Raw genomic sequence first — 19113 nt, 5'->3', positions numbered from 1 at the left:
TATATGTGATCAATAATAATAAAGAGTAGTATCAGATATCTAATATGTGATCAATAATAAATAAAGGGTAGTATCAATATCTATAGTGTGGAACAATATAATAAAGAGTAAGTTCAAATATCTGTTTTTTGAAATCAATAATTTAAAGCAATTTTTAGGCCTCAAAGTGCAAAACGCCTTCCCTTAAGATTGACCTAATCTCCCTCCATTCCATGCTGCTGCACATGCGCACTGCCCTTTGGGTTTAGAGCAAGCTTCACGAGGAGCAGAGAAACAAAGTTAAAATTAATTAATTAATAAAAAGTCCAGCATAGAGAGCTTCTTCCAGCGCGAGCGATGGACCATCTGGAGCGGTAAGACCCAACTAATTAAATGATATGCAGGTCAAATAAAGACTGACCATCAGCAGACAAGTCACCGTGGTGTGGGATACCCGGTACCTATCCGGGAAATACCCGTGCCACGAGACCGGAGCTAACGCTAGCAGTAGCACCGCTGTTTTTACATCTTAATGAGGAAAATATCAAACTGCAGTTAAGTAACATATGTTTCCAAATACTGCAGTAAATAGTACATCAGTTAAAATACGCAGTAATATATAGTATCAGTTTAAATACTGCAGTAATCTATACTACATTTAAATACTGCAGTATATATACTATCAGTGTAAATACTGCAGTATAAAAGGGTACTATCAGTTTTCAATACCACTGCCGTATAAGTACTATCAGTTTTAAATACTGCAGTATATATACTATCAGTTTAAATACTGGCGTAATATAGTACTATCAGTTTAAATACTGCAGTAATATAGTACTATCAGTTTAAATACTGCAGTAATATAGTACTATCAGTTTAAATACTGCAGTATATAGTACTATCAGTTTAAATACTGCAGTAATATAGTACTATCAGTTTAAATACTGCAGTATATAGTACTATCAGTTTAAATACTGCAGTAATATAGTACTATCAGTTTAAATACTGCAGTAATATAGTACTATCAGTTTAAATACTGCAGTAATATAGTACTATCAGTTTAAATACTGCAGTAATATAGTACTATCAGTTTAAATACTGCAGTATATAGTACTATCAGTTTAAATACTGCAGTAATATAGTACTATCAGTTTAAATACTGCAGTAATATAGTACTATCAGTTTAAATACTGCAGTAATATAGTACTATCAGTTTAAATACTGCAGTAATATAGTACTATCAGTTTAAATACTGCAGTAATATAGTACTATCAGTTTAAATACTGCAGTAATATAGTACTATCAGTTTAAATACTGCAGTATATAGTACTATCAGTTTAAATACTGCAGTAATATAGTACTATCAGTTTAAATACTGCAGTAATATAGTACTATCAGTTTAAATACTGCAGTAATATAGTACTATCAGTTTAAATACTGCAGTAATATAGTACTATCAGTTTAAATACTGCAGTAATATAGTACTATCAGTTTAAATACTGCAGTATATAGTACTATCAGTTTAAATACTGCAGTAATATAGTACTATCAGTTTAAATACTGCAGTAATATAGTACTATCAGTTTAAATACTGCAGTAATATAGTACTATCAGTTTAAATACTGCAGTATATAGTACTATCAGTTTAAATACTGCAGTAATATTGTACTATCATTTAAATACTGCAGTAATATAGTACTATCAGTTTAAATACTGCAGTAATATAGTACTATCAGTTTAAATACTGCAGTATATAGTACTTTCAGTTTAAATACTGCAGTAATATAGTACTATCAGTTTAAATACTGCAGTAATATAGTACTATCAGTTTAAATACTGCAGTAATATAGTACTATCAGTTTAAATACTGCAGTAATATAGTACTATCAGTTTAAATACTGCAGTAATATAGTACTATCAGTTTAAATACTGCAGTATATAGTACTATCAGTTTAAATACTGCAGTAATATAGTACTATCAGTTTAAATACTGCAGTATATAGTACTATCAGTTTAAATACTGCAGTAATATAGTACTATCAGTTTAAATACTGCAGTATATAGTACTATCAGTTTAAATACTGCAGTATATAGTACTATCAGTTTAAATACTGCAGTAATATAGTACTATCAGTTTAAATACTGCAGTAATATAGTACTATCAGTTTAAATACTGCAGTAATATAGTACTATCAGTTTAAATACTGCAGTATATAGTACTATCAGTTTAAATACTGCAGTATATAGTACTATCAGTTTAAATACTGCAGTAATATAGTACTATCAGTTTAAATACTGCAGTATATAGTACTATCAGTTTAAATACTGCAGTAATATAGTACTATCAGTTTAAATACTGCAGTATATAGTACTATCAGTTTAAATACTGCAGTATATAGTACTATCAGTTAAATACTGCAGTATATAGTACTATCAGTTTAAATACTGCAGTAATATAGTACTATCAGTTTAAAATACTGCAGTAATATAGTACTATCAGTTTAAATACTGCAGTAATATAGTACTATCAGTTTAAATACTGCAGTAATATAGTACTATCAGTTTAAATACTGCAGTAATATAGTACTATCAGTTTAAATACTGCAGTAATATAGTACTATCATTTAAATACTGCAGTAATATAGTACTATCAGTTTAAATACTGCAGTATATAGTACTATCAGTTTAAATACTGCAGTAATATAGTACTATCAGTTTAAATACTGCAGTAATATAGTACTATCAGTTTAAATACTGCAGTAATATAGTACTATCAGTTTAAATACTGCAGTAATATAGTACTATCAGTTTAAATACTGCAGTATATAGTACTATCAGTTTAAATACTGCAGTAATATAGTACTATCAGTTTAAATACTGCAGTAATATAGTACTATCAGTTTAAATACTGCAGTATATAGTACTATCAGTTTAAATACTGCAGTAATATAGTACTATCAGTTTAAATACTGCAGTAATATAGTACTATCAGTTTAAATACTGCAGTAATATAGTACTATCAGTTTAAATACTGCAGTAATATAGTACTATCAGTTTAAATACTGCAGTATATAGTACTATCAGTTTAAATACTGCAGTATATAGTACTATCAGTTTAAATACTGCAGTAATATAGTACTATCAGTTTAAATACTGCAGTAATATAGTACTATCAGTTTAAATACTGCAGTAATATAGTACTATCAGTTTAAATACTGCAGTATATAGTACTATCAGTTTAAATACTGCAGTAATATAGTACTATCAGTTTAAATACTGCAGTAATATAGTACTATCAGTTTAAATACTGCAGTAATATAGTACTATCAGTTTAAATACTGCAGTAATATAGTACTATCAGTTTAAATACTGCAGTATATAGTACTATCAGTTTAAATACTGCAGTAATATAGTACTATCAGTTTAAATACTGCAGTAATATAGTACTATCAGTTTAAATACTGCAGTAATATAGTACTATCAGTTTAAATACTGCAGTAATATAGTACTATCAGTTTAAATACTGCAGTAATATAGTACTATCAGTTTAAATACTGCAGTAATATAGTACTATCAGTTTAAATACTGCAGTAATATAGTACTATCAGTTTAAATACTGCAGTAATATAGTACTATCAGTTTAAATACTGCAGTAATATAGTACTATCAGTTTAAATACTGCAGTATATAGTACTATCAGTTTAAATACTGCAGTAATATAGTACTATCAGTTTAAATACTGCAGTATATAGTACTATCAGTTTAAATACTGCAGTAATATAGTACTATCAGTTTAAATACTGCAGTAATATAGTACTATCAGTTTAAATACTGCAGTATATAGTACTATCAGTTTAAATACTGCAGTATATAGTACTATCAGTTTAAATACTGCAGTATATAGTACTATCAGTTTAAATACTGCAGTATATAGTACTATCAGTTTAAATACTGCAGTAATATAGTACTATCAGTTTAAATACTGCAGTAATATAGTACTATCAGTTTAAATACTGCAGTAATATAGTACTATCAGTTTAAATACTGCAGTAATATAGTACTATCAGTTTAAATACTGCAGTAATATAGTACTATCAGTTTAAATACTGCAGTATATAGTACTATCAGTTTAAATACTGCAGTATATAGTACTATCAGTTTAAATACTGCAGTATATAGTACTATCAGTTTAAATACTGCAGTATATAGTACTATCAGTTTAAATACTGCAGTATATAGTACTATCAGTTTAAATACTGCAGTAATATAGTACTATCAGTTTAAATACTGCAGTAATATAGTACTATCAGTTTAAATACTGCAGTATATAGTACTATCAGTTTAAATACTGCAGTATATAGTACTATCAGTTTAAATACTGCAGTATATAGTACTATCAGTTTAAATACTGCAGTAATATAGTACTATCAGTTTAAATACTGCAGTATATAGTACTATCAGTTTAAATACTGCAGTATAATAGTACTATCAGTTTAAATACTGCAGTAATATAGTACTATCAGTTTAAATACTGCAGTATATAGTACTATCAGTTTAAATACTGCAGTATATAGTACTATCAGTTTAAATACTGCAGTAATATAGTACTATCAGTTTAAATACTGCAGTAATATAGTACTATCAGTTTAAATACTGCAGTAATATAGTACTATCAGTTTAAATACTGCAGTAATATAGTACTATCAGTTTAAATACTGCAGTAATATAGTACTATCAGTTTAAATACTGCAGTAATATAGTACTATCAGTTTAAATACTGCAGTAATATAGTACTATCAGTTTAAATACTGCAGTAATATAGTACTATCAGTTTAAATACTGCAGTAATATAGTACTATCAGTTTAAATACTGCAGTAATATAGTACTATCAGTTTAAATACTGCAGTAATATAGTACTATCAGTTTAAATACTGCAGTAATATAGTACTATCAGTTTAAATACTGCAGTAATATAGTACTATCAGTTTAAATACTGCAGTAATATAGTACTATCAGTTTAAATACTGCAGTAATATAGTACTATCAGTTTAAATACTGCAGTATATAGTACTATCAGTTTAAATACTGCAGTATATAGTACTATCAGTTTAAATACTGCAGTAATATAGTACTATCAGTTTAAATACTGCAGTATATAGTACTATCAGTTTAAATACTGCAGTAATATAGTACTATCAGTTTAAATACTGCAGTAATATAGTACTATCAGTTTTAAATACTGCAGTAATATAGTACTATCAGTTTAAATACTGCAGTATATAGAACTATCAGTTTAAATACTTCAGTATATGTACTATCAGTTTAAATACTGCAGTAATATAGTACTATCAGTTTAAATACTGCAGTAATATAGTACTATCAGTTTAAATACTGCAGTAATATAGTACTATCAGTTTAAATACTGCAGTAATATAGTACTATCAGTTTAAATACTGCAGTAATATAGTACTATCAGTTTAAATACTGCAGTAATATAGTACTATCAGTTTAAATACTGCAGTATATAGTACTATCAGTTTAAATACTGCAGTAATATAGTACTATCAGTTTAAATACTGCAGTAATATAGTACTATCAGTTTAAATACTGCAGTAATATAGTACTATCAGTTTAAAATACTGCAGTATATGTACTATCAGCTTGTGATGCTAACAGAGACACTTCTTGTTTCAGGCCGAAAGACGAGGACCAGGATGACTGTCACCATGACAACAGTGACGGCACCAACAACAATAACAACAACAACCGCCGCAAAGTGATAGCCTTTCTATAACCTCTCTATCTGTCTCCTGTCTGTCTCCTGTCTGTCTGTATCCTGTCTTTAACCTCTCTGTCTGTACCCTGTCTGTACCCTGTCTGTACCCTGTCTGTACCCTGTCTGTACCCTGTCTGTCTCCTGTCTGTCCCCTGTCTGTCTGTATCCTGTCTTTAACCTCTCTGTCTGTACCCTGTCTGTCTCCTGTGTGTGTCTGTACCCTGTCTGTCTCCTGTCTGTGTCTGTACCCTGTCTGTCTCCTGTCTATACCCTGTCTGTCTGTACCCTATCGGTACCCTGTGTTTCTGTCTCCTGTTTGTACCCAGTCTGTCTCCTGTCTATACCCTGTCTGTACCCTGTCTGTCTGTCTGTACCCTGTTTTTCTGTCTCCTGTCTGTACCCTGCCTTCCCGTCTGTCTGTCTCCTGTCTGTACCCTGCCTGTAGCCTGTATATCTGAACCCTGTCTGTCTGTCTGTCTGTCTGTACCCTGTCTTTCTGTCTCCTGTCTGTCTCCTGTCTATAGCCTGTCTGTACCCTGTTGGTCTGTACCCTGTCTATACCCTGTCTTTCTGTCTGTCTGTACCTGTCTGTACCCTGTCTTTCTGTCTCCTGTCTGTACCCTGTGTGCACCCTGTCGGTACCCTGTCTGTACCCTGACTGTCTGTCTTTCTGTCTCCTGTCTGTCTCCTGTATGTCTGTACCCTGTCTATACCGTGTCTTTCTGTCTCCTGTATGTCTGTACCATGTATGTCAGTCTGTACCCTGTCTGTCTGTACCCTATCTGTACCCTGTCTGTCTGTCTCCTGTCTATACCCTGTCTGTCTGTCTGTACCCTGTCTTTAACCTCTCTGTCTGTACCCTGTCTGTCTCCTGTCTGTACCCTGTCTGTCTCCTGTCTGTGTCTGTACCCTGTCTGTCTCCTGTCTGTGTCTGTACCCTGTCTGTCTCCTGTCTATACCCTGTCTGTCTGTACCCTGTCTGTCTGTCTGTTTGTCTGTCAGTCTGTACCTGTCTGTACCCTGTGTTTCTGTCTCATGTATGTCTGTCTGTCTGTACCCTGTCTTTCTGTCTCCTGTCTGTACCCTGACTGTATGTCTTTCTGTCCCCTGTCTGTCTCCTGTATGTCTCCTGTATGTCTGTACCCTGTATGTCTGTCAGTCTGTCTGTTTGTACCCTGTGTTTCTGTCTCCTGTTTGTACCCTGTCTGTCTGTCTGTCTCCTGTCTTTCTGTCTCCTGTATGGCTGTCTGTCTGTACCTATCTGTACCCTGTGTGCACCCTGTCTGTACCCTGACTGTCTGTCTTTCTGTCTCCTGTCTGTCTCCTGTATGTCTGTACCCTGTTTGTACCCTGTCTGTCTCTCTGTCTGTCTGTACCCTGTGTGCACCCTGTCTGTTACCTGTCTGTACGCTGACTGTCTTTCTGTCTCCTGTATGTCTGTACCCTGTCTGTCTGTACCGTGTATATACCTTGTCTTTCTGTCTCCTGTATGTCTGTACCCTGTCTGTCTGTACCCTGTCTGTACCCTGTCTTTCTGTCTCCTGTATGTCTGTACCCTGTATGTTTGTCTGTCTGTCTGTCTGTCGGTCTGTCCCCTATTTGTACCCTGTCTTTCTGTCTCCTGTTTGTACACTGTCTGTCTGTACCCTGTCTGCCTGTCTATACCCTGTCTGTCTGTCTATACCCTGTCTGTCTGTCTGTACCCTGTCTGTCTGTACCCTATCTGTACACTGTCTTTCTGTCTCCTTTCTGTCTGTCTCCTGTCTGTGTCCTGTCTGTACCCTGTCTGTCTGTACCCTATCGGTACCCTGTGTTTCTGTCTCCTGTTTGTACCCAGTCTGTCTCCTGTCTATACCCTGTCTGTACCCTGTCTGTCTGTACCCTGTTTTTCTGTCTCCTGTCTGTACCCTGTCTGTCTGTCTGTACCCTGCCTTTCTGTCTGTCTGTCTCCTGTCTGTACCCTGTCTGTAGCCTGTCTGTCTGTACCCTGTCTGTCTGTACCCTGTCTCCTGTCTGTCTCCTGTCTGTCTCCTGTCTATAGCCTGTCTGTACCCTGTTGGTCTGTACCCTGTCTATACCCTGTCTTTCTGTCTGTCTGTACCTGTCTGTACCCTGTCTTTCTGTCTCCTGTCTGTACCCTGTGTGCACCCTGTCGGTACCCTGTCTGTACCCTAACTGTCTGTCTTTCTGTCTTCTGTCTGTCTCCTGTCTGTCTGTACCCTATCTGTACCCTGTCTGTCTGTCTCCTGTCTATTCCCTGTCTGTCTGTCTGTACCCTGTCTGTCTGTACCCTGCCTCTCTGTCTGTCTGTCTGTCTGTCTGTCTGTCTGTCTGTCTGTCTGTCTCCTGTCTGTACCCTGTCTATACCCTGTCTGTCTGTACCCTGTCTGTGTGTTTCCTGTCTGTCTGTCTGTCTGTCTGTCTGTCTGTCTGTCTGTCTGTCTGTCTGTCTGTCTGTCTGTCTGTCTGTCTGTCTGTACCCTGTATTTCTGTCTCCTGTCTGTCTCCTGTATGTCTCCTGTATGTCTGTACCACCAGCACTAAGTGTCCCCCTCCTGTCCTCTCAGATGGTATGCCCCGCAGCAGGTGAACACCCCCTCCAATTTAACTACAGCTTCTGGTTCAGCAGAAGAACTCCCAGCAGACCGTCGAGCTCCCAGAGCTACGAGCAGAACGTCAGACACATTGGGAGTGTGTCCTCGGTACGCACGCACAGACAGACAGACAGACAGAAGAGACTATTCCATGTCTATAATGATGTATGTGTGTTTAGGTGGAGCAGTTCTGGAGATTCTACTCTCACCTGGTCCGACCCGGAGATCTCAGCGGACACAGTGACTTCCACCTGTTCAAGGAGGGCATCAAACCAATGTGGGAGGTAAGAATGCAATACTACTTTATATACCGTGTACCTTTCATACAAATGCGTCTTCAGGTTGCAACGGAAGATATGCAGCGTTTCTCCTGATGTCAGGGGGGAGCTCATTGCACCATCAGGACTCAGGATAGCAAATAGGCGTGTGTTTAAGGGGTACCTGGGTCCCACTCCAAGAGATGGAGGGGGTAAGCCAATGGAGCAAAGTGCATGTGAGGGAGTAAATGGTTGAAACGAGGCCTGGATGTAGGAAAGGGATGATCCCCGCACAGCTTGGTAGGCCAGTACCGGGTCTTGAAGTGGATTCTTGCAGCCACTGGCAGCCAGTGAAGGGAGCGAAGGAGAGGTGTGGTGTGGGAGAACTGTGGGGAGTTGAAGACCAGTGGGGCTGCAGCATTCTGAATTAGCACGAGTTCGGATAGCGTTTGCAGGTAGACCAGCCAGAAGGGAGGGGCTGTAGTCGAGGTGTGGGATGACCAGTGCCTGGACCAAGACCTGTGTTGCCTCCTTTGACAGCAGGGAACGGATCCTCCTGATGTGGTAGAGAGTGTATCTGCAGGAGCCGGTTGTAGCAGCGATGTTAGCAGTGAAGGACAGTTGATCGTCCAGGGTCATGCCCAGGTTCCTTGTAGTCTGAGTCGCTGAAACATCTGAGGTGCTGATGTTGATGGAAAGACCATTGATGGGAGAGTTCTTACCTTGGATGAGAAACAGTTCAGTCTTGTTTAGGTTGAGCTTCAGGTGGTGAGCAGCCATCCACTGAGAGATTTCAGGCAGACATGTAGAGATGCGTGAAACCACCTGGGCTTCAGACCGGGGAAAAGACAGAATTGGTTGTGTCATCTGTGTAGCTGTAGAATGAGAGGACCAAGAGAGTTTGTGAACAGAGAGAAGAGGAAGGGACCCAGAACAGACCCCTGTGGGACCCCAGTAAGGAGTCTGACGAGAGTCAGACACAGATCCTCTCCAGTTACCCTGTAGCTGCAATCCTTGAGGTGGGATGAGAGCAGGGAGAGCTCAGAGCCTGAGACTCCCAGTTCTTGAGCGTTTGTAGACGGATGTGGTGGTTCACTGTGTAGCAGAGAGGTCCAGAAGGATGACGACAGATGAGAGAGAGGCAGCTTTAGAGAGATTTAGTTCCTCTGTGACCTCGAGGAGGGCAGTCTTGGTTGAATGGCCGAACTGGAAACAAGACTGATGTGGATCAGGACGGTTGTTCTCATGGCGGTAGGTATAAAGTTGATTTAATATTGCACGCGCAAGTGATTTTAGATAGGAATGGGAGAACTGAGACAGGTCTGTAGTTTGTTACATCCAAGGGGTCCTGAGTGGCTTTTTCCAGGAGAACACTTACCCTCTTTGAGAGAGGAAGAGGATAGAAGAGCTTGATAGAAACGGAGGTCATCAAGGTGTTGATTTCCACCATTTCCTTTCAGCAGCCCTTAGGATGGTTCTAGACTCAGGCAGTGTGTCGGTCAACCAGGGAGCCGGAGGGGACTGATAAACCTTCAGAGATGTGAGAGGACAGAGTCCAGAGAGGAGGACAGAGAGGAGAAGAGGATGTTTGTGGCAGAGCTGGAAGACGAAAGTGAGTAGAAAACAGAAGGGTTCTGGTCTAGCTGCAGTTGGTTGCAGCTGCATTGATTGATCAGTGGCTTCAGCTGTGATAGCTCCTCCAGCAGAGCAAGCAAGTCCATGATTAAGCACACTGGCAGTCACAAGACCCCTGGTTTCAGTTGAACCTTAAAACAGAACCCTAGTTAGTCAAAAGTAAGTAAGTTTAAAATGATCGTACCCCGATTACAGAAGTTGAAACCGAGGAAAACAGATTCCTATGCAGTCACAAGGTCTGATATCTTCAAGGTGTAAATGCACTCCATATACCCACAGATGTAGGAGGGCCTCAAACCGATGTGGTGCCTGACTTTATATATTTTTGTCTAAAGGACAAGTGTTACCATGCGGGAGGGGTGTACTGTATACAATGTGTAAATGTATTTGTTTCTGTGTACAGGACGAATGTAACCGCAGGGGAGGGAAGTGGATAATCCGGCTGAGGAAGGGTCTGGCGAGTCGGTTCTGGGAGAACATTGTTCTGGCCATGGTGGGGGAGCAGTTCATGGTCGGGGAGGAGATATGTGGGGCCGTGGTGTCCATACGCTTCCAGGTACTAATATAACTGTAGTAATACTGCAGTAATAACTGCCACTACTATTATAACATCACATAAAATACCTTTTATAAGTCTGCATGTGTTTCTGAGACGGGTTGCCGGAAACCACCCCGGTGCTGGGAGATGGACTAAAGATGACCCCGGTGCTGAGAGCTAGTGACTAAAGATGACCCCGGTGCTGACAGCTAGTTACTAAAGATGACCCCGGTGCTGAGAGCTAGTGACTAAAGATGACCCCGGTGCTGACAGCTAGTTACTAAAGATGACCCCGGTGCTGACAGCTAATTACTAAAGATGACCCCGGTGCTGACAGCTAGTTACTAAAGATGACCCCGGTGCTGACAGCTAGTGACTAAAGATGACCCCGGTGCTGACAGCTAGTTACTAAAGATGACCCCGGTGCTGACAGCTAGTGACTAAAGATGACCCCGGTGCTGACAGCTAGTTACTAAAGATGACCCCGGTGCTGACAGCTAGTTACTAAAGATGACCCCGGTGCTGAGAGCTAGTTACTAAAGATGACCCCGGTGCTGAGAGCTAGTTACTAAAGATGACCCCGGTGCTGACAGCTAGTGACTAAAGATGACCCCGGTGCTGACAGCTAGTTACTAAAGATGACCCCGGTGCTGACAGCTAGTTACTAAAGATGACCCCGGTGCTGACAGCTAGTTACTAAAGATGACCCCGGTGCTGACAGCTAGTTACTAAAGATGACCCCGGTGCTGACAGCTAGTTACTAAAGATGACCCCGGTGCTGAGAGCTAGTTACTAAAGATGACCCCGGTGCTGACAGCTAGTGACTAAAGATGACCCCGGTGCTGACAGCTAGTTACTAAAGATGACCCCGGTGCTGAGAGCTAGTTACTAAAGATGACCCCGGTGCTGAGAGCTAGTTACTAAAGATGACCCCGGTGCTGACAGCTAGTGACTAAAGATGACCCCGGTGCTGACAGCTAGTAACTAAAGATGACCCCGGTGCTGACAGCTAGTAACTAAAGATGACCCCGGTGCTGACAGCTAGTTACTAAAGATGACCCCGGTGCTGACAGCTAGTAACTAAAGATGACCCCGGTGCTGACAGCTAGTTACTAAAGATGACCCCGGTGCTGACAGCTAGTTACTAAAGATGACCCCGGTGCTGAGAGCTAGTTACTAAAGATGACCCCGGTGCTGACAGCTAGTAACTAAAGATGACCCCGGTGCTGACAGCTAGTGACTAAAGATGACCCCGGTGCTGAGAGCTAGTTACTAAAGATGACCCCGGTGCTGACAGCTAGTTACTAAAGATGACCCCGGTGCTGACAGCTAGTGACTAAAGATGACCCCGGTGCTGACAGCTAGTTACTAAAGATGACCCCGGTGCTGACAGCTAGTTACTAAAGATGACCCCGGTGCTGACAGCTAGTGACTAAAGATGACCCCGGTGCTGACAGCTAGTTACTAAAGATGACCCCGGTGCTGACAGCTAGTTACTAAAGATGACCCCGGTGCTGACAGCTAGTGACTAAAGATGACCCCGGTGCTGACAGCTAGTTACTAAAGATGACCCCGGTGCTGACAGCTAGTTACTAAAGATGACCCCGGTGCTGACAGCTAGTGACTAAAGATGACCCCGGTGCTGACAGCTAGTGACTGAAAATGACCCCGGTGCTGACAGCTAGTGACTAAAGATGACCCCGGTGCTGACAGCTAGTGACTAAAGATGACCCCGGTGCTGACAGCTAGTTACTAAAGATGACCCCGGTGCTGACAGCTAGTGACTAAAGATGACCCCGGTGCTGACAGCTAGTTACTAAAGATGACCCCGGTGCTGACAGCTAGTTACTAAAGATGACCCCGGTGCTGACAGCTAGTGACTAAAGATGACCCCGGTGCTGACAGCTAGTGACTAAAGATGACCCCGGTGCTGACAGCTAGTTACTAAAGATGACCCCGGTGCTGACAGCTAGTGACTAAAGATGACCCCGGTGCTGACAGCTAGTTACTAAAGATGACCCCGGTGCTGACAGCTAGTTACTAAAGATGACCCCGGTGCTGACAGCTAGTTACTAAAGATGACCCCGGTGCTGACAGCTAGTTACTAAAGATGACCCCGGTGCTGACAGCTAGTTACTAAAGATGACCCCGGTGCTGACAGCTAGTTACTAAAGATGACCCCGGTGCTGACAGCTAGTTACTAAAGATGACCCCGGTGCTGACAGCTAGTGACTAAAGATGACCCCGGTGCTGACAGCTAGTTACTAAAGATGACCCCGGTGCTGACAGCTAGTGACTAAAGATGACCCCGGTGCTGACAGCTAGTTACTAAAGATGACCCCGGTGCTGACAGCTTGTGACTAAAGATGACCCCGGTGCTGACAGCTAGTTACTAAAGATGACCCCGGTGCTGACAGCTAGTGACTAAAGATGACCCCGGTGCTGACAGCTAGTTACTAAAGATGACCCCGGTGCTGACAGCTAGTTACTAAAGATGACCCCGGTGCTGACAGCTAGTTACTAAAGATGCCCCTGGTGCTGACAGCTAGTTACTAAAGATGACCCCGGTGCTGACAGCTAGTTACTAAAGATGACCCCGGTGCTGACAGCTAGTTACTAAAGATGACCCCGGTGCTGACAGCTAGTTACTAAAGATGACCCCGGTGCTGACAGCTAGTTACTAAAGATGACCCCGGTGCTGACAGCTAGTTACTAAAGATGACCCCGGTGCTGACAGCTAGTTACTAAAGATGACCCCGGTGCTGACAGCTAGTTACTAAAGATGACCCCGGTGCTGACAGCTAGTTACTAAAGATGACCCCGGTGCTGACAGCTAGTTACTAAAGATGACCCCGGTGCTGACAGCTAGTGACTAAAGATGACCCCGGTGCTGACAGCTAGTGACTAAAGATGACCCCGGTGCTGACAGCTAGTTACTAAAGATGACCCCGGTGCTGACAGCTAGTGACTAAAGATGACCCCGGTGCTGACAGCTAGTGACTAAAGATGACCCCGGTGCTGACAGCTAGTACTAAAGATGACCCCGGTGCTGAGAGCTAGTGACTAAAGATGACCCCGGTGCTGACAGCTAGTTACTAAAGATGACCCCGGTGCTGACAGCTAGTGACTAAAGATGACCCCGGTGCTGACAGCTAGTGACTAAAGATGACCCCGGTGCTGACAGCTAGTGACTAAAGATGACCCCGGTGCTGACAGCTAGTGACTAAAGATGACCCCGGTGCTGACAGCTAGTGACTAAAGATGACCCCGGTGCTGACAGCTAGTTACTAAAGATGACCCCGGTGCTGACAGCTAGTAACTAAAGATGACCCCGGTGCTGACAGCTAGTGACTAAAGATGACCCCGGTGCTGACAGCTAGTGACTAAAGATGACCCCGGTGCTGACAGCTAGTTACTAAAGATGACCCCGGTGCTGACAGCTAGTGACTAAAGATGACCCCGGTGCTGACAGCTAGTTACTAAAGATGACCCCGGTGCTGACAGCTAGTTACTAAAGATGACCCCGGTGCTGACAGCTAGTTACTAAAGATGACCCCGGTGCTGACAGCTAGTTACTAAAGATGACCCCGGTGCTGACAGCTAGTTACTAAAGATGACCCCGGTGCTGACAGCTAGTGACTAAAGATGACCCCGGTGCTGACAGCTAGTGACTAAAGATGACCCCGGTGCTGACAGCTAGTGACTAAAGATGACCCCGGTGCTGACAGCTAGTTACTAAAGATGACCCCGGTGCTGACAGCTAGTGACTAAAGATGACCCCGGTGCTGACAGCTAGTTACTAAAGATGACCCCGGTGCTGACAGCTAGTGACTAAAGATGACCCCGGTGCTGACAGCTAGTAACTAAAGATGACCCCGGTGCTGACAGCTAGTTACTAAAGATGACCCCGGTGCTGACAGCTAGTTACTAAAGATGACCCCGGTGCTGACAGCTAGTGACTAAAGATGACCCCGGTGCTGACAGCTAGTTACTAAAGATGACCCCGGTGCTGACAGCTAGTGACTAAAGATGACCCCGGTGCTGACAGCTAGTTACTAAAGATGACCCCGGTGCTGACAGCTAGTTACTAAAGATGACCCCGGTGCTAACAGCTAGTGACTAAAGATGACCCCGGTGCTGACAGCTAGTTACTAAAGATGACCCCGGTGCTGACAGCTAGTGACTAAAGATGACCCCGGTGCTGACAGCTAGTTACTAAAGATGACCCCGGTGCTGACAGCTAGTTACTAAAGATGACCCCGGTGCTGACAGCTAGTTACTAAAGATGACCCCGGTGCTGACAGCTAGTTACTAAAGATGACCCCGGTGCTGACAGCTAGTTACTAAAGATGACCCCGGTGCTGACAGCTAGTTACTAAAGATGACCCCGGTGCTGACAGCTAGTGACTAAAGATGACCCCGGTGCTGGGAGGGTTACTAAAGATGACCACGGTGCTGACAGCTAGTTACTAAAGATGACCCCGGTGCTGAGAGCTAGTTACTAAAGATGACCCCGGTGCTGACAGTTAGTTACTAAAGATGACCCCGGTGCTGACAGCTAGTTACTAAAGATGACCCCGGTGCTGACAGCTAGTTACTAAAGATGACCCCGGTGCTGACAGCTAGTTACTAAAGATGACCCCGGTGCTGACAGCTAGTTACTAAAGATGACCCCGGTGCTGACAGCTAGTTACTAAAGATGACCCCGGTGCTGACAGCTAGTGACTAAAGATGACCCCGGTGCTGACAGCTAGTTACTAAAGATGACCCCGGTGCTGACAGCTAGTTACTAAAGATGACCCCGGTGCTGACAGCTAGTTACTAAAGATGACCCCGGTGCTGACAGCTAGTTACTAAAGATGACCCCGGTGCTGAGAGCTAGTTACTAAAGATGACCCCGGTGCTGAGAGCTAGTTACTAAAGATGACCCCGGTGCTGACAGCTAGTGACTAAAGATGACCCCGGTGCTGACAGCTAGTAACTAAAGATGACCCCGGTGCTGACAGCTAGTTACTAAAGATGACCCCGGTGCTGACAGCTAGTTACTAAAGATGACCCCGGTGCTGACAGCTAGTTACTAAAGATGACCCCGGTGCTGACAGCTAGTGACTAAAGATGACCCCGGTGCTGAGAGCTAGTTACTAAAGATGACCCCGGTGCTGACAGCTAGTAACTAAAGATGACCCCGGTGCTGACAGCTAGTGACTAAAGATGACCCCGGTGCTGAGAGCTAGTTACTAAAGATGACCCCGGTGCTGACAGCTAGTTACTAAAGATGACCCCGGTGCTGACAGCTAGTGACTAAAGATGACCCCGTGCTGACAGCTAGTTACTAAAGATGACCCCGGTGCTGACAGCTAGTGACTAAAGATGACCCCGGTGCTGGACAGCTAGTTACTAAAGATGACCCCGGTGCTGACAGCTAGTTACTAAAGATGACCCCGGTGCTGACAGCTAGTTACTAAAGATGACCCCGGTGCTGACAGCTAGTTACTAAAGATGACCCCGGTGCTGACAGCTAGTTACTAAAGATGACCCCGGTGCTGACAGCTAGTGACTAAAGATGACCCCGGTGCTGACAGCTAGTGACTAAAGATGACCCCGGTGCTGACAGCTAGTTACTAAAGATGACCCCGGTGCTGACAGCTAGTTACTAAAGATGACCCCGGTGCTGACAGCTAGTTACTAAAGATGACCCCGGTGCTGACAGCTAGTTACTAAAGATGACCCCGGTGCTGACAGCTAGTACTAAAGATGACCCCGGTGCTGACAGCTAGTGACTAAAGATGACCCCGGTGCTGACAGCTAGTTACTAAAGATGACCCCGGTGCTGACAGCTAGTTACTAAAGATGACCCCGGTGCTGACAGCTAGTTACTAAAGATGACCCCGGTGCTGAGAGCTAGTTACTAAAGATGACCCCGGTGCTGACAGCTAGTGACTAAAGATGACCCCGGTGCTGACAGCTAGTTACTAAAGATGACCCCGGTGCTGACAGCTAGTTACTAAAGATGACCCCGGTGCTGACAGCTAGTTACTAAAGATGACCCCGGTGCTGACAGCTAGTTACTAAAGATGACCCCGGTGCTGAGAGCTAGTTACTAAAGATGACCCCGGTGCTGACAGCTAGTTACTAAAGATGACCCCGGTGCTGACAGCTAGTGACTAAAGATGACCCCGGTGCTGACAGCTAGTTACTAAAGATGACCCCGGTGCTGACAGCTAGTGACTAAAGATGACCCCGGTGCTGACAGCTAGTTACTAAAGATGACCCCGGTGCTGACAGCTAGTTACTAAAGATGACCCCGGTGCTGACAGCTAGTTACTAAAGATGACCCCGGTGCTGACAGCTAGTGACTAAAGATGACCCCGGTGCTGACAGCTAGTTACTAAAGATGACCCCGGTGCTGACAGCTAGTGACTAAAGATGACCCCGGTGCTGACAGCTAGTTACTAAAGATGACCCCGGTGCTGACAGCTAGTGACTAAAGATGACCCCGGTGCTGACAGCTAGTTACTAAAGATGACCCCGGTGCTGACAGCTAGTTACTAAAGATGACCCCGGTGCTGACAGCTAGTTACTAAAGATGACCCCGGTGCTGACAGCTAGTTACTAAAGATGACCCCGGTGCTGACAGCTAGTTACTAAAGATGACCCCGGTGCTGACAGCTAGTGACTAAAGATGACCCCGGTGCTGACAGCTAGTGACTAAAGATGACCCCGGTGCTGACAGCTAGTTACTAAAGATGACCCCGGTGCTGACAGCTAGTTACTAAAGATGACCCCGGTGCTGACAGCTAGTTACTAAAGATGACCCCGGTGCTGACAGCTAGTTACTAAAGATGACCCCGGTGCTGACAGCTAGTTACTAAAGATGACCCCGGTGCTGACAGCTAGTTACTAAAGATGACCCCGGTGCTGACAGCTAGTTACTAAAGATGACCCCGGTGCTGACAGCTAGTGACTAAAGATGACCCCGGTGCTGACAGCTAGTGACTAAAGATGACCCCGGTGCTGACAGCTAGTTACTAAAGATGACCCCGGTGCTGACAGCTAGTGACTAAAGATGACCCCGGTGCTGACAGCTAGTTACTAAAGATGACCCCGGTGCTGAGAGCTAGTGACTAAAGATGACCCTGGTGCTGACAGCTAGTTACTAAAGATGACCCCGGTGCTGACAGCTAGTGACTAAAGATGACCCCGGTGCTGACAGCTAGTTACTAAAGATGACCCCGGTGCTGAGAGCTAGTTACTAAAGATGACCCCGGTGCTGACAGCTAGTGACTAAAGATGACCCCGGTGCTGACAGCTAGTGACTAAAGATGACCCCGGTGCTGACAGCTAGTTACTAAAGATGACCCCGGTGCTGACAGCTAGTTACTAAAGATGACCCCGGTGCTGACAGCTAGTTACTAAAGATGACCCCGGTGCTGACAGCTAGTTACTAAAGATGACCCCGGTGCTGACAGCTAGTTACTAAAGATGACCCCGGTGCTGACAGCTAGTTACTAAAGATGACCCCGGTGCTGACAGCTAGTTACTAAAGATGACCCCGGTGCTGACAGCTAGTGACTAAAGATGACCCCGGTGCTGACAGCTAGTTACTAAAGATGACCCCGGTGCTGACAGCTAGTTACTAAAGATGACCCCGGTGCTGACAGCTAGTTACTAAAGATGACCCCGGTGCTGACAGCTAGTTACTAAAGATGACCCCGGTGCTGACAGCTAGTTACTAAAGATGACCCCGGTGCTGACAGCTAGTTACTAAAGATGACCCCGGTGCTGACAGCTAGTTACTAAAGATGACCCCGGTGCTGACAGCTAGTTACTAAAGATGACCCCGGTGCTGACAGCTAGTGACTAAAGATGACCCCGGTGCTGACAGCTAGTGACTAAAGATGACCCCGGTGCTGACAGCTAGTGACTAAAGATGACCCCGGTGCTGACAGCTAGTTACTAAAGATGACCCCGGTGCTGACAGCTAGTTACTAAAGATGACCCCGGTGCTGACAGCTAGTTACTAAAGATGACCCCGGTGCTGACAGCTAGTTACTAAAGATGACCCCGGTGCTGACAGCTAGTTACTAAAGATGACCCCGGTGCTGACAGCTAGTTACTAAAGATGACCCCGGTGCTGACAGCTAGTTACTAAAGATGACCCCGGTGCTGACAGCTAGTTACTAAAGATGACCCCGGTGCTGACAGCTAGTTACTAAAGATGACCCCGGTGCTGACAGCTAGTGACTAAAGATGACCCCGGTGCTGACAGCTAGTTACTAAAGATGACCCCGGTGCTGACAGCTAGTGACTAAAGATGACCCCGGTGCTGACAG

The 19113-nt window shown here is 43.7% G+C and overlaps 1 protein-coding gene across 2 annotated transcripts in view; it reads left to right on the top strand.

Annotated features, from left to right (window-relative positions):
• The first annotated feature begins 252 nt into the window (after positions 1-252).
• eif4e2rs1 (eukaryotic translation initiation factor 4E family member 2 related sequence 1) overlaps positions 253-19113 on the top strand; it is a 29090-nt gene continuing 10229 nt past the window's right edge. For both annotated transcript variants that reach the window (XM_063900288.1, XM_063900289.1), the window contains exons 1-5: positions 253-353; positions 5675-5756; positions 8324-8458; positions 8530-8634; positions 10646-10798. In XM_063900288.1, the coding sequence (XP_063756358.1) occupies positions 337-353; positions 5675-5756; positions 8324-8458; positions 8530-8634; positions 10646-10798 (492 nt within the window). In that variant the 5' untranslated portion in view covers positions 253-336. The remainder of the gene's footprint in view (positions 354-5674; positions 5757-8323; positions 8459-8529; positions 8635-10645; positions 10799-19113) is intronic.

Source organism: Eleginops maclovinus, chromosome 14 (genome assembly GCF_036324505.1).
Source record: "Eleginops maclovinus isolate JMC-PN-2008 ecotype Puerto Natales chromosome 14, JC_Emac_rtc_rv5, whole genome shotgun sequence".
Taxonomy (NCBI): Eukaryota; Metazoa; Chordata; class Actinopteri; order Perciformes; family Eleginopidae; genus Eleginops; species Eleginops maclovinus.
This window is presented reverse-complemented; position numbering and strand designations above follow the sequence as displayed.